Source organism: Triplophysa dalaica, chromosome 22 (genome assembly GCF_015846415.1).
Source record: "Triplophysa dalaica isolate WHDGS20190420 chromosome 22, ASM1584641v1, whole genome shotgun sequence".
In the NCBI taxonomy this organism is placed as follows: Eukaryota; Metazoa; Chordata; class Actinopteri; order Cypriniformes; family Nemacheilidae; genus Triplophysa; species Triplophysa dalaica.
Genome location: NC_079563.1, coordinates 6297452 through 6312633, shown reverse-complemented (window position 1 = coordinate 6312633; position 15182 = coordinate 6297452). Strand labels below are relative to the sequence as shown.

Genomic DNA, 15182 nt, shown 5'->3' with positions numbered 1-15182 from the left:
CACCGCACACGAACAGGAAATGACGTCTACAAATAAATGTGTGAACGCAGCAACGGTAACAGATGTAAAAGTGTTGCAGAAACAAAATTGAAGTGCCCTAAAGTTACACCGTTTTGTCTTCTGGTCAGAAACATTAAAGGAATAATTCAGAAAAACGAGTGTAAAATGAGTCTTACATGAACATTTAAGAGTTATTTTAAAAACAATGTAATTAAATGATTTCTATGTGAACTATTTTATAACCATATGGGAAGTTACAATGTTAAAACCGTACAATGTGTCCTATGGTGTGACAACATAAAATGTGATGACACTTTTAATATTTGTAGTTATATTAATCAATATTAATATTAAATACATATGAATATGTATACTAATGTGCATATGCTCTTAATTCTTATTTATTTTCTAAATTTTGTCACACACAAAGACTGTAGGTAACACCATAGGACACAAAAACTACCCATTTAATAGCAAAAACATTTATAAAGGTATTATTTTTATATTTCATTTTAAAGCATTTGTAACAGACCTAACATTATATGAATAACCTTGTATTGATTCTACATGTGTGAAGTTGATCCTTTTTATATTAAAATGGCATTCAATATTCAGTGTACACTGTACAGTAGCCATTTTTATCTAAAAAATGACTTTTATTTTGAAGGAGCATCTAACATTTCAGCCTTCACACATCTTTGGCTAGCTGGCTGTCAGTAAAGGCATGCAAACTCGATTTTTACGTTATTTTGCAGTCACAAAGCTTTGATTTATGGAGAAAGAGTTATATTATTTTGTTATCACTAATAGACTCTTGAACTGATTATTGTAATAATGGGTGGGAAGAAAAAGAAGTCAGCAGCAGTGCCCACGGGTGCCCAGCCGGCTCCTGCAGCAACTGTGAATGCATCCAATATAGCGTTTGAATCTACAGGCAAAAAACAACAACAAAGACCAAATAATGAGAAATCAGCCTCGAAAGAAAGCAAGCCAAAAGGTCAGACCTCATTCAAACATTCTACATATCAAAATCGTACAAACTCTCGTGGAAATGAATCTCATTTATTGTTAAAAAGATTTAATTTTGTATCATTCTTTAAAAACGGTGATAAATAAGACAAAAATAAAACATAACGTAATGCTTACTAGATCAGTAGCTCATGCACATTTATATATGTATAGATCGAATTGTATGAAAAGGATGTTGGGATTTGTTGTCTCATATGTTTTAATATGGCTTATATTCCGGTCATTAGATTTTGTTTTCTCCTCACAGGTCCCAAAACATATAGTCTAAACACTAACACACAGACTGACACAAGTGGGGTGTCTGATAAATCAATCCTAAAAGTAGGTGTGCTTTTATTTGATTGTTTCATCTTTTGGTTATCATGTACTCACCTACATGACTTTTATTCTGCCGAACACCAAAGATCTTTAAAACAATATCTGAGCTGTCTGCCTTCAATACTGATGTTGTGTTTGCATTTCTTGAAGGTTGTAATCCAGCCAGAACTGGAGAAAAAGGTGATCAAGTTGATCAATGATTACAGACAAGAATATGCAGATAAGGGACCAATATCTGGGAGACTCACAACCAAAAAGTTGCTGGTAATAAATTCTTGTCACCTTTTTGTTTGGCCTTTGTTGTGTCAGAATTCTGGTTGGCATCATGTTTAAAAAAACAAAAAGGTCTGCTATGATGATACGTATGTATGTGTTGTCAGGATTTGTACAGTGCTCTTCAGAAGTTTCACTTTAAGACAGAACACATAGAGGAGGCCATGAAGAGCAGTGTGCTGTATGGAGGAGATCTGCACTCGGCACTCGACTGGCTTTGTCTGAATCTCCGAGACGGTAAAACCAGTGTTAAAGTTTTCTTTCACGTTGTGGGACATTTATATGTCTGGGTTCTTGTTTTTAGCCTTCATCATGTCCGTGATACACTTTGTTTTAGAAGTGGTGGGGGAACTTTTTCAACATTGATAAGATCACTAGCATGTAGATGCATTAAAGTAGAAACACGTAAAGTGGAGTTATTATGGCTCAGTCTCAACGCTCTCCAAACATGTTTTTTCTCTTGTTTTTGAATAAAGATGAGCTACCAGAAGGATTCAGCCAAAAGATGCAGGAGGAGAAACAGAAGACTCGGCCCACGTTCCAGCCTCCAAAAGAGGACAGAACCCCACTAGCAGCCAATAAAGACGCACCTAAAGAAGAGGAGAAACCCAAGCCAAAAGTCTGTAAACCACCTATATGTTTGAGAAAAAAGACTTCAAATCCAATAAGGCTTTTGTAAAATCATATCGGATGCTACAAAAAAAAACAAAGCTTGCAAATAAGTGAAACAAAGCTCTGTTACTAATCCACATGAAAAGAGGGTGTTTACAAAGAATCATTAAATGATCCGTTTTGTTCTGAATGCACCATTTTTACATTGTGAGGGGATTGAGTTAATAAAACAGATTTCTGTATACAGTACGGTATTGTAGTCCCTTTATGAATCAAGTAATTTTTTCTGATGGAAGATGTCTCGTATTCCTCATACAGACTCCAGTAAAAGAAGCCAGTGTCAGTATGAAGGAGTGGATACTACGCTACGCTGAGCAATCTGATGATCAGAGCAGTGAAGATGATGAAAGCAATGACATGAGAAAAGATAACCCTGAGCTGGAGGAGAAGTTTGATCCTGTGAGTCACAAAAGTGTTTTGCGTGTTTCACTGCATTATGTTATTCAATCTGCTGTGTTTGAGTTCACATGTTCTCTCTGCAGAATGACAGATACCTGGTGCTGGCCGCACAGCTGGATGATGCTAAAGAGATGGCAGCACAATCTAAAGCCAAGAAAGACAAAGCAGGACAGAGGACAGCACAAGACCGCATCAGAGTCATCCAGCAAGGTCTCCACACCTCGTCTCTATTGCTTATCATATGCAATCATTGGATTGTTTCTGTATTTCTTTGTTTGCTATTCGCACTTTCACTTTCAATTTATTACAAGATAAACTATATGGACAAAAGTATCGGGACTCCCCCTTTTAATGAACAGGTTTGACTACTTTGGTAATTTCCGTGAGCGCAAATCTAAATGCTGCACCATATAATTATATAATTATAGAGAATTGTGTGCTTTTAATTTTAAAGCAACAGTTTGTGCAAGACCCTTTTTTTATTCTCAAATGACAACGCTACCCATACACAAAGCAAGATAAAAAAAGAATTAATTGATTCAGTCTAGTGGGGAAGAACTTGAGTGGCCCCAGAACTGAACCTAGTTGAACGCCTTTGAGCCAAACACCCAAACGCTTTTATTATTATACACCGGGCTACAGTCATTTCAGAACAGAAAAATGCTAAAAGTTTAATATGGTATTGGATTGTATAGCATCAATTTTTGTTTTGATTGGAATCACTGGAATTATTTATTAGAATAGATACACAGGCTTATTAGAAAGGACGTCTCAATACTTTTGTCCATAAAGTTTATGGTTCTCTGTCTGGTATTGTTTCTGGTGTAATGACACTATCTTCATAGGTCCATAAATGTGTTTTTGTGTTATATTACAGAAATGAAGCCTTTAGAGTCTCATCCAATGTTTAATCCTGCTATTAAAGTTAAAGACACCCCTAAAGAGGAAAAGAAGCAAGTTTCAGTGACTGACAGAAAGGAGGAACTTAATTTTAGTCTCTTTGAGCAGACAAATGCACCGCCAGCAGCAGCAGAAAAAAGTACAAGAAGTACTTTCATTTGTTTTGGTTTACATTTCTCTTCGGGCTACATGGTTAATAGCATTTTTTACATAATCATGCTTTGTTATTTCTGATGCTCTAGCGGAAACGAAGAAAGAGCCCAAAGACATCCGTAACTTTGACTACACATCCAGAAGCTGGACCGGCAAGTCACCCAAACAGTTTCTGATCGACTGGTGCAGAAAGAACCTGCCGAAGAGCCCGCCACCATCATTTGAGAAAAAAGCAGTCGGGAAATATTGGAAATGCAGGTATGTTGCGTTTCATTATCTTTGAGGCTGATTGTGTTCTGACAGGATGTTTATTGAGGTTTGATTGTGTGTCATCATGTCAGGGTTCGGGTTCAGAGGCCTAATGATGTTCTGGAGGTGTGTCCCACTATCCTAACTGAAGATGGGATGCAGGCACATCACTTAGGAGCGACCTTGGCCCTTTATGACCTTGTCAAAGGACAGGTGAGCTTTAAGGAAGCACGCATTGGCGAATCGGTCCAGTTTGGTTTATTTATTTATCAAATTCCCTTAATTTAGTCGGTGCATCAACTGCTCCCACCCACTTACCGCGACGTGTGGCTCGAGTGGCGTGACAGTGAACAAAAAGAGGAGGAGCAAAGCCGCTGCGCCATCAACAAACCACGTGACCAGTTCATCGCACGTCTGCTCACCCACCTCAAACAGCAACAGGGCAACCAACCACAGGGCGACCCGCAGGACACCAACCGGGATGCTGGAGATGAACCAGAAGACTCCTGGGAGAACCTGGACTTTCAGGAAGACGTTGAGCCCCAGCGTGGACAAGGCCTCGTGGCAGAGGAGGCGTCCCGGAGGCTGTTCCTTAAACTGCAAGGCTCGGCTGTGGCTCGCAGACTTCTGGTGGAGAGGCAACAGCTGCCCGTCTATCAGCACCGCCAGAAGGTGCTGGATGCTTTGCGGCGGCACCGCGTGGTGGTTGTCGCCGGAGAGACAGGAAGCGGGAAGAGCACCCAGATTCCTCAATTTATCTTGGAGGATCTCCTGGCTGGTGGAGGTGGCGCTCAGCCGTGCAATGTGGTGGTGACGCAGCCCAGGAGGATCTCAGCCATGAGTCTGGCCAGCAGGGTGTCGCAGGAGCTGGGCAGTGAGGAGGGACCAGGAAGCAAGGTCAGATTACAAAATATCTTCTTAAAGGTGCTGTGTGTAGTTCTGTGGAGGATCTATTGACAGAAATGCTATATAACATACATAACTATGTCTTCGGAGGGAAAGACTTGACATAATGTTAGAATGAGCTATTTCTATCTACAAACACAGTGGGTCCACCATGTTGTTTCTACAGTAGCCCTAAACGGACAGAACACATTTCCTAAATAAGTTATCTCCTTCGGCAAAGGAGCGAAAACCTGATGATATCTTAGTTCTGTCTCAGCCACCCTGAAGTGGTCCGAAAGGGAGGGGAAAGGGTGGAGTAAGTCGTTGGTTGCAATTCGCAACCTCACCACTAGATGCCGCTAAATTTCATTCACTGGACCTTTAAATAAGTTTAAAATATAAATCAAATTATACCTCCAGGCAAGTCTACAAATTGATGTCATGACTGAACGGTATCAAAATATACTGACATTGCAGAATTCACTGTGTGGATATCAAATCCGGATGGAGAACCGCTCTGGGGAGACAACACGACTGCTGTACTGCACTACTGGAGTTTTACTGCGAAAACTGCAACAGGATCAGCTCCTTAGTTCTCTCACGCACATCATCGTGGATGAGGTAAACATCACCACTTCACTTAAAACAAATATAAAGGCGCATACACTTAAATACCAGAATTGTATTTAAGAGCCATGTGTCTGTGGTGGTTTAAAGGGATGGTTCACCATGAAATTTACTTTATTTATTCTTGAAAAAACACAAAAATATATATTTTAAAGAAAGTTGATGAACAAACAACATTGACACTCATTGACTTTCATTGTATTGCCAAACAAACACTGAGACATTTCTCAATATATCTTATTTTGTGTTTTACAGAAGAAAGAGCCATATACAGGTTTTGAGTGACATGAGGTGTCATTTATTTTTGTGTAAACTATCCCTTGAGATGCATCACAATAAATAACAGAAACCACTTATGGACATTTTTATGAAAATATTTTTCACCTCTTAATACTATAGCTATTTACAACTTCAAAACCTGGTTCTAGATTTAGTATATTCAGTGTGATGTTATTGTTGTCTGTAGGTTCATGAGCGCAGTGTACAATCAGATTTTCTCCTCACTATACTCAAAGAAGTCGTCCAGAAGCGATCTGACCTCCGGCTGATCTTGATGAGCGCCACGGTCGACTGCCAAAAGTTTGCCAACTACTTTAACCGCTGCCCAGTGGTCACCATACCAGGCAGAACATTCCCTGTGGAGGCAAGACTAAACAGCTAAATATTGCCAATGATACTTGACTTATTTTGTTACAACCTTGACTCAATTAAAAAAAGCAAAGTGCAATAAGACAAACTAGTAAATTGTGGTTGTAGGTATTTCACCTGGATGATATTGTGGAGGAGACAGGCTATGTTCTGGACCAGGACTCAGAGTACAGTCAGAAGTTTGTGGAAGAAGAAGAGGAGGTGAACATCACCATCACACAGAAAGGAGGAAAAACTCATCAGCACCAGGTTTGCACAGATGACAAAATCTACATAGCTCTTACCTATTGTGTGTAATATCTGTTAAGAAGAAAGAGACGACTGCAATCCAAATCAGGTTCTGGAGTTAATCCTGTACCGATTTATCGGATTAACTCTCCTATTCACATGTAGTTTTCACTTATATTTTGTCATTTTAAATCTAAAAAATTGAAACTTTCTATTACACTTAAAATGTAATTGTTCTGTGTAGGAGGTTATCATGAGGGATTCTGGCTCAGGTTGTGATCTGGGACCCGAGTTTGATCACTTCAGCAGTCGGACCCGCCGTGTCCTGCAGTACATGAACCCCAATAAAATCAACATGGATCTGATTCTAGACCTGCTGGCATACCTGGGTAAAATAATACAAGTCTGCACAGATCAAAATTAAGTTTGCACCTCTGTATAGACAGATGGTTTCAAAGCAACAACATAAACAAACGTTACATTGTATGCATGCTTGAAATTAAAGGGATAGTACACCCAAAAATAAAAATGTTGTAATCATTTACTCACCCTCAGAGTGTTTTCAACCCTGAATATATTTCTTTGTTTTTCGATTACCACACAAGAAGATATTTGAAAGAATGTCAGCAATTTTCAGTTTTAGGTCATCATCCATAGTAGGAAAAAAGTTTTTTGGGAGTTCTGTTGAACACAAAATTTAGAATTTCTTGAAGAATTTAGGGAAACAAACAGTATGGGGCACCATTGACTACCATTTAATGTTTCCTACTATGCTAATGTCATGTCATGGAACTGAAAATTACTAACATTCGTCTAAATATCTTTCTCTGTGTTCATCAGAACAAAGTAATTTACTGAGGTATTAAATAACGTGAGGGTGAGCAAATGATGACAGAATTTTCATTTTTGGGTGAACTATCCCTTTAACTTCCGGTACACATCTACAAAAAATGGATTCCCTGCAGACGATTTCTGATTAAAAGAAAAAGAAAAAAACACGTAAATTACAGTAGCTGGCAAGTTAGTAGTATGTCTAGCCAGTATTATTTTGGGTCACCAGTAGAAGAACCGTTACTTGGCTAAACTAAAAATGCAAAGTTGCATTTCAACAAATTGTTTATTCAATACAATAACATAAGTTAATATTAAGGTAAATTGATTCAAATATAAATAGGTATATTATTACCCACCAGCCAGACCGATATATAGAAACAAATATAGAAATTAGGATTTTATGAATTAATAAAGTTTTTCTGTTTCCCGACCTCAGACAAGTCACCTCAGTTTCGTGATGTGGAAGGTGCAGTTCTGATCTTCCTCCCAGGTCTGGCTCATATTCAACAGCTGTATGATTTGCTGACCACAGACAGACGCTTCAGCTCAAAGGACAGGTAACTTTACTTGAAAAGACACCGCTTTTAATGATAGACATTTAATTTGACATGAATCTTTTATTGTATTTGTCATTTTATATTTAGTGTAAATTTGCTTCTAGATACAAGCTAGTAGCTCTTCACTCCACGCTATCGTCTCAGGACCAGTCTGCTGCGTTTACAGTGCCCCCTGCTGGAGTCAGGAAGGTACTGTAGTGAATTGGAGTTCAGACTACCATAATACTGTATTATTTCTGCAGAATGAACTATGCTTGCTATATTAATTTTATTTATGCATTTTAAAAGTGCAGTTTGCAACAGGCCATATTGTACTGTAAATTGTGTCCAACAATGTAATGTGCATTATTTGATTCAAGAGTTCATTACAGAAGTAGCAGCTTATTGTTAACATGTCTTCAATTCTTTTATTTCCAAAATGATAAATAGACAACATTCGGTGAATTAAACATACAAAATGTGACACTAACATACTATTGTTTTTGACATTCTATTAAAGATCTTGCTATCTACAAACATCGCTGAGACAGGCGTCACTATTCCAGATGTTGTGTTTGTCATCGACACTGGAAAAACAAAAGAAAATCGGTGAGCAGTGGTCAAAAGCGTTACGTTAGATCTGCTGAATAGATATTTTAGGAAATACGATGTTGATGAACAAGATATGTTTGGACTTGTAGTGTTGTGGTTATAATCTATTTCTGGTTTGATGTCCTAGATACCACGAAAGCAGTCAGATGAGCTCACTCGTGGAGACATTTGTTAGTAAAGCGAGCGCTCTGCAGAGACAAGGCAGGGCGGGGCGGGTCAGAGAGGGCTTCTGTTTTCGCCTCTATCCCAAATTTAGGTAAACACCAACTTGTGACTCTCGATCACTGTTATAATGTGACAAGTTGGAATATTAGTAACCGTGTAAATATTTATTTACCAGGTTTGATAGCTTCATAGACTACTCCATACCGGAGATCCTGAGGGTGCCTTTGGAGGAGCTTTGCCTTCATATTATGTTATGTATTTTTTGTCCTCCATAGAACAGATTTTTCTCTTTATTTCTACTGTTAACACACTGTATTATTTAAAGGGGTCATATGGCGCGAATCCATGTTTTTCTGTTTCTTTGGTGTGCTAGAAGTTGTCCATGTATGTATTAGACACGTAAATTGCAAACATGAAAGTGTCGGAACAAAAAATGCCTTCTATCTAAAAGCGAATGCTCACTCAGTCCTTTCTGAAACGCCTCGTGTAACCACACCTCCACAAATTAATGTCAGTTCGTGGTGTGATTTGACTAAGACCGCCCAAATGTACACGCAAGTCAGGTGGGCGTACCTGTCAGTAAAATTGAAGAGGAACCCGGTGTTCCAAATATGGTAAGAGGCGTAACATTTCCGTTAAACAGCTTGCAGTATTTGACCAATCATTACGCACTGATTAACTGGCCAATAGCACACCTCGCTTTTCATGAGCTTTTTAAAAAATATGCCGGTTTCAGAGAGGCACGGCAAAGGGGAAAAACAAACATGCACGGTATGTGGAAAATACTGTGTTTTTTAACCTTAAATCGTATATACACATTGCATTACATCTAAAACAAACTATAATATTTGTTTTAGCCGTGTCATATGACCCCTTTAAAATAACTATTTACTGTGCTTAAAATAATGTGCATTGTAGTATTACAGGCTTTTTTCTCATTTCTTCTTTAATGGGGCTTGAACACACTCACCCCCAGTGTCTAATTTATCACTTCTCTGTGTCTTAACAGAAGTGTGAATACGGTTCACCAGAGAGTTTCCTGTGTCAAGCTCTGGACCCCCCACAGCAGCAGGCCGTGTGCAACGCTGTCAGTCTGCTGAGGAAGATCGGCGCCTGTCAGCAAGATAGCCACACCCTCACACCGCTCGGCCATCACCTGGCAACCCTGCCTGTCAATGTCAAGATTGGGAAGATGCTCATATTTGGTGCTATTTTTGGTTGCCTTGAACCTATTGTGAGTGGTGGTTGATGTTAGCTGAAACATAAATAATTCACCCGTTCAAAACCTGAATATGACCGTTTCACCGGTGGAACACAAAAGAAGATATTTTGAGAAATGTCTCATACAATGAAATGACATGAGGGTTAATAATTGATCAAAGAATATTACTTTTTGGGTGAACTTTTTTCAGGCCACTATAGCAGCGGCCATGTCGGAGAAGTCACCCTTCTCTACACCAATGAGCAGAAAGGATGAAGCCAACCTGGCTAAATTTGCTCTGGCAGTCGCCCACTCGGATCACATGACCATCTACAACGCTTATCTCGGGTAAAATGACATCACACATCCTCAACGAAATAAAACTTGTGTGGTGTAAACATGAATAAATCAAAATCCTCCTACTTATGCTGGTGATGGGTTTACAGGTGGAAGATTGCACGAAGTGAAGGAACACGAGCTGAGATGACCTATTGTAGGAAACACTTCTTGAACCGCACTGCCCTCATGACCATGGAGGTAAAATATGTACTTTCTTATTCCCCTGAAGTGTATTGATGATCCCAAAATGTCTATTTGTTCCATTAGCTGCATGTGTGCGAACAAAAATGAGATTTTTCTTTTAAAGGGTTTGTGACAAACGTTTTTATTAACCTTAGCAATGCAGTTTTTGTATTTATGTTTATTTGGGTTTAGAAATAGATTAGATTAGATTAGATTCAACTTTATTGTCATTACACATATACAAGTACAGTGTAACGAAATGTAGTTTAGGTCTAACCAGAAGTGCAATTAGCAAGTGTAGGATATACAGTGTGAATAAATACAGAATACAATATTATGAAAATACTATACAATGGGCATGTACTATGAAAATATGACAGTCGGTATGTACTATGAACAATATAAACAGAAGGATATATACTGTGAACAATAATGTACAGGTGGTTATGAACAGATAACAATATAGACTATACAATAGGGCAAGTGACTTGAGTGTGCATTAGTTACAGACATTAGCTATTAAAGTTACAGTGCAGTACATGAGTTAATGCAGTTATTGAAGTTATAGTGCAATACATGAGTAGATGCAGTTATACATTTACAGTGCAGTAGATGAGTTAGTGCAGTTATTGAAGTTACAGTGCAATAGATGAGTAGATGCAGTTATTGGAGTTATAGTGCAATAGATGAGTAGATGCAGTTATTGGAGTTATAGTGCAATAGATGAGTAGATGCAGTTAGTTATGCAATAGATGCAGTAATGCAATAGATGAGTTACAGTGCAGTAGAGAAGTTGGTGCAGTTATGAAAGTTACAGTGCAGTAGATGAGGTAATGCAGTTATGAAAGTTACAGTGCAGTAGATGAGGTAATGCAGTTATGAAAGTTACAGTGCAGTAGATGAGGTAATGCAGTTATAAGAGTAGTCCATTAGTGCAAATGAGCATTCAGTGTAATATTCCTGGTGTGCAAGTGAGCAGTATAGAGTGCAAATGATGCTGTGTGTGTAAACAGTCCGATAGAGCAGATACATGAAGTACTGGTGTGTACAGTTCAGTCATGCATGGCAGCCCTGTAGTGCAATGTAAGCAATGTATAGCAGCATACAGTTAAAGTTATGAGGGGTAGTGGAATCAGTGGGGGACAGCGTTCAATAATGAAACAGCTCTGGGAAAAAAGCTGTTTCCTAGTCTGCTGTTTCTTGTCTGGAGGCACCTGAAGCACCTGCCGGAAGGCAGGAGAGTAAACAGTCTGTGAGCGGGATGAGAGGAGTCCTTGAGAATGCTGCGAGCTCGACGCAGACAGCGTTTCTTTTGGATGTCCTCAATGGAAGAGAGTGTAGTCCCTGTGATGCGTTGGGCTGTTTTCACCACCCGCTGCAGTGCCTTGCGCTCAGCAACAGAACAGTTCCCGTACCAGACTGTGACACAGTTGGTCAGGATGCTCTCTATCGTGCAGCGATAGAAGTTCACCAGGATAGTTGAAGACAGTTGGTTCTTCTTCTGTGTCCTCAGAAAGAAGAGACGCTGGTGAGCCTTCTTGACCAGGCATGAGGTGTTGGTGGTCCAGGACAGGTCCTCCGAAATATGGGTCCCCAGGAACTTAAAACTGGAAACACGTTCGACAGCCGTCCCGTTAATGTGGATGGGGTCGTGTGTGCCTCCTTTCGCCTTCCTGAAGTCCACAATGATCTCCTTTGTCTTGGAGGTGTTAAGGAGCAGGTTGTTGTTTGAGCACCATGTGGCCAGGTGCCGTACTTCCTCCCTGTAAGCAGTCTCATCGTTGTTGCTGATGAGACCAATCACTGTTGTATCGTCTGCGAACTTGATGAAGGAGTTAGTTCCATTCACAGGTCTGCAGTCGAGTGTGAAGAGGGAGTAGAGAAAGGGGCTCAGTACGCAGCCCTGTGGTACACCAGTGTTGAGGGTGATGGTGGTGGAGCAGATGTGGCCTAACTTAACAAGCTGAGGCCTGTTCGTCAGGAAATCCATAATCCAGTTGCAGGTTGTATTGTTAATGCCTAGGTTTCCAAGTTTGATGATTAGCTTGGAAGGGATGACGGTATTGAATGCAGAGCTGAAGTCTACAAACAGCATGCGTGCATAAGTGTCCTTATTATCCAGATGTGTGAGCACGGAGTGCAGCGCCATGGACACTGCATCATCTGTGCTCCTATTGCTACGGTAGGCAAATTGGTATGGGTCCAGTGTGGATGGTAAAGAGTCTTTTAGGTGTGACAGGACCAGCCGCTCGAAGCACTTCATAACAATGGGTGTGAGTGCTACAGGGCGGTAGTCATTCAGGCATGTCGGGCTGGAATTTTTTGGAATGGGCACAATGGAGGTGGATTTGAAACAAGCTGGAACCACTGCTTGGGCGAGGGACATGTTGAAGATATCCGTGAAGACCCCAGCGAGCTGCTCCGCACATGCCCTGAGTACGCGACCAGGGATGCCATCAGGACCAGCAGCCTTGCGTGCGTTTATCCGGCTTAGTGCAGTGTAAACATCTGTGGAGTTAAGTGTGATGATTGCGTGGTCAATAGAAGGTGTGAGCCTGGTGGCAATATGCGGCTATCCGTGATTATTGATATTGTAATGACACACATATGATAATATCATACATTTTCTGTATCAGTATCTGGTTGACACTCCAATATAGTAGGTGGTGGTTTGGCACCTGTGTAGCATATTGCTTTTAAGAGCTTGTATTTTGAGTGTCATTCATTGGAAAAAAGAAAAGAAGATTCAAAATAAAGAATATAGAAGATAAATTAAACTTATTTTTAATTATTTTAAACTTTAGATATTGAAATTCTTTTGGCCATGATAATCGTGTGGTAAAAAATCTAATATTGAGAATGTCCTCATTCTGATAAAGTGATGTAACCATCAAGTAAGAAGTAAACATATTTTCATTGACCTTGACTATACAGCCGCTGAAATAATTTTCGCTGAGACCATTTCAAAGATTATTTTCAGTTTTTCTTAATTTCCTATTTATTGGTATGTGTTTAGGTAAAATATTATATGAACTTTGAACTACTTTGTACAATATGTTTCCCAAATTTCAAATGTGTTTCAATTTCAATTTTTTGTAAAATAACAGAAAAGATGCTCTGTATTTTCATATTCACTTTAAGGCAATACAACAGTTATATTTCTACATTTTGGGGTTAGGAATAGTCCAACAATTTTGGTCTTGTCATGCTGTTTGGTCTTCACCATGCTGTTGGATACATTTATGTCACTTTGATGTCAATAACCACCCAGTATTAATCTTCTTGTCAGGATGTAAAGCAGGAACTCATCAGGATGGTGCAGCAGGCCGGTTTCATTGCTTCTAAGACTGGCAGAGCTCCTCGTTCTCGGCCCGGCACTGACTCTAAAGCCCTGGGTCCGCTCTCCAAGCAGGACATCTCTGTTCTTAGCGCCGTGCTGGCAGCGGGTCTATACGACAACGTGGGCCGTATTCTCTGCTCTCCCTCTCCGGACGTTCAGGAGCGTGTGATGTGTGTGGTGGAGACGGCTCAGGGGAAGGCAAACGTTCACCCCTCCTCAGTGAACCGCTACCTGCAGACTCACGGTTGGCTCCTCTTCCAGGAAAAGGTGCTTAGAATTGACTCTAAGTACATAAGTCTTGTTTTTATTAAATACACCACAAAATCAGAAACGAAGTGGCAATGAGAAATTTTCTGGTCTTGCCCACAGGTGAAATACTCCAAAGTGTTTCTTAGAGAAACAACCTTGATCTCCCCTTTATCGATGCTGTTGTTCGGAGGCGATATTGACGTACAGCACCGTGAGAGACTAGTTTCTCTGGATGGATGGATCTACTTCCAGGTCAGTGAGAGCAAATCAATGTGTGATTTGCATTGATCGCCTTACAGGCAGGTGCACCCAGAAATGGTTTGCCGAACAATAAGATAAGAGATAACTTATCTCGCTTTATTCTGTTCCATTTCCCATCAGGCTCCGGTCAGAGTTGGTGTTATCTTCAAACACCTCCGCAAGCTGATCGACTCCCTCCTGGAGAGGAAACTGGCCAACCCCGAAATGAATTTGGAAGGTATTTCATACATTTCGCAATCAGAAGTTTGCATGTCATGTCATGTCTTTGGTGCAGATTTATCACTATCAGTGTTTCATTCATTATTGAATATATTTTTTCTTTTTAGATGAGAAGACCATACAGATGATCATAGAGTTGATAAAGTCAGACAACAGACTCTGAATTGGAGCTTTTTGTATACGACAATGAAAAGATTACATCCAGTGTTGACAAACCTCCACGAAGCGTTGGAGTTTGTAAATTAAAAACCAGAATAAAAATATTTTAACACAAACAAATAAAATACTTGTGGTGTTCTTTTAATGCTTATGTTTTGATAGGATGGGTTATTACTGTAGGCTGTGAGGAATGCAGACCAGACAAACAATGTTGTGGTCACAATCAAATTCTCTTGTAATTGATACAAGTAAATTTGATTTTTATTGTGTTCCTGTAAACAGAAGTGGTTAAGATGTATAATGTCTATAGACACTCAATTCCAAGTGAAGTCTTTTAACATTCCACTGACTTTTAAAGTGAGATCCAATTTTTTATCGTTATGTAGTTGAGGTTTGGACTATTTATATTTAAATATAATGATTGCAGGTTGAATTGAACATTTCACTGATGTTTACTTCGGGTATGAAATCTCACAGCATTCTTCAGATTTCCTATTCTACGACATAAATAAAATCAGTTTGAAGTTGTATTAAACATGAATTAATAATGACATTAACGTCATATTAAATCATTCCTTAATTCATAACTTAGTACATAAACTTGAATGATTACAAGCTCCAAAAGTGGAACTTTTAAATGATGTGTTGTTGTCAGTGGGTTTCAACGATAAAAGGTTTCAGTACATTTATGATAGTCATTTAG

The 15182-nt window shown here is 39.5% G+C and overlaps 1 protein-coding gene across 2 annotated transcripts; it reads left to right on the top strand.

The window, feature by feature from the left end:
• Positions 1-680: 680 nt before the first annotated feature.
• Positions 681-14592, top strand: dhx29 (DEAH (Asp-Glu-Ala-His) box polypeptide 29). 2 transcript variants are annotated; one of them, XM_056737021.1, is made up of 27 exons: positions 681-997; positions 1277-1350; positions 1498-1611; positions 1728-1857; positions 2097-2239; positions 2551-2691; positions 2775-2901; positions 3569-3730; positions 3834-4002; positions 4086-4206; positions 4282-4890; positions 5356-5499; positions 5972-6148; positions 6262-6402; positions 6626-6770; positions 7652-7772; positions 7877-7961; positions 8272-8360; positions 8491-8619; positions 8704-8779; positions 9538-9762; positions 9941-10077; positions 10176-10266; positions 13541-13858; positions 13961-14092; positions 14222-14318; positions 14428-14592. In XM_056737021.1, exons 1-27 carry the CDS (start codon positions 835-837, stop codon positions 14481-14483), a joined length of 4116 nt encoding a protein of 1371 aa, XP_056592999.1. In that variant the 5' UTR covers positions 681-834; the 3' UTR covers positions 14484-14592. The 2 variants fall into 2 exon arrangements, with proteins under 2 accessions (XP_056592999.1, XP_056592998.1); XM_056737020.1 differs by having other exon boundaries at positions 3569-3739.
• The last annotated feature ends 590 nt before the right edge of the window (positions 14593-15182 follow it).

Coding starts and splice junctions, on each gene's coding strand:
- dhx29 (XM_056737020.1), top strand. CDS start 835: ATGGGTGGGAAGAAAAAGAAGTCAGCAGCAGTGCCCACGGGTGCCCAG. Junction 5,500..5,971: donor CGCACATCATCGTGGATGAG/GTAAACATCACC, acceptor TGTTGTCTGTAG/GTTCATGAGCGCAGTGTACA. Junction 14,319..14,427: donor CCCCGAAATGAATTTGGAAG/GTATTTCATACA, acceptor TTTTCTTTTTAG/ATGAGAAGACCATACAGATG.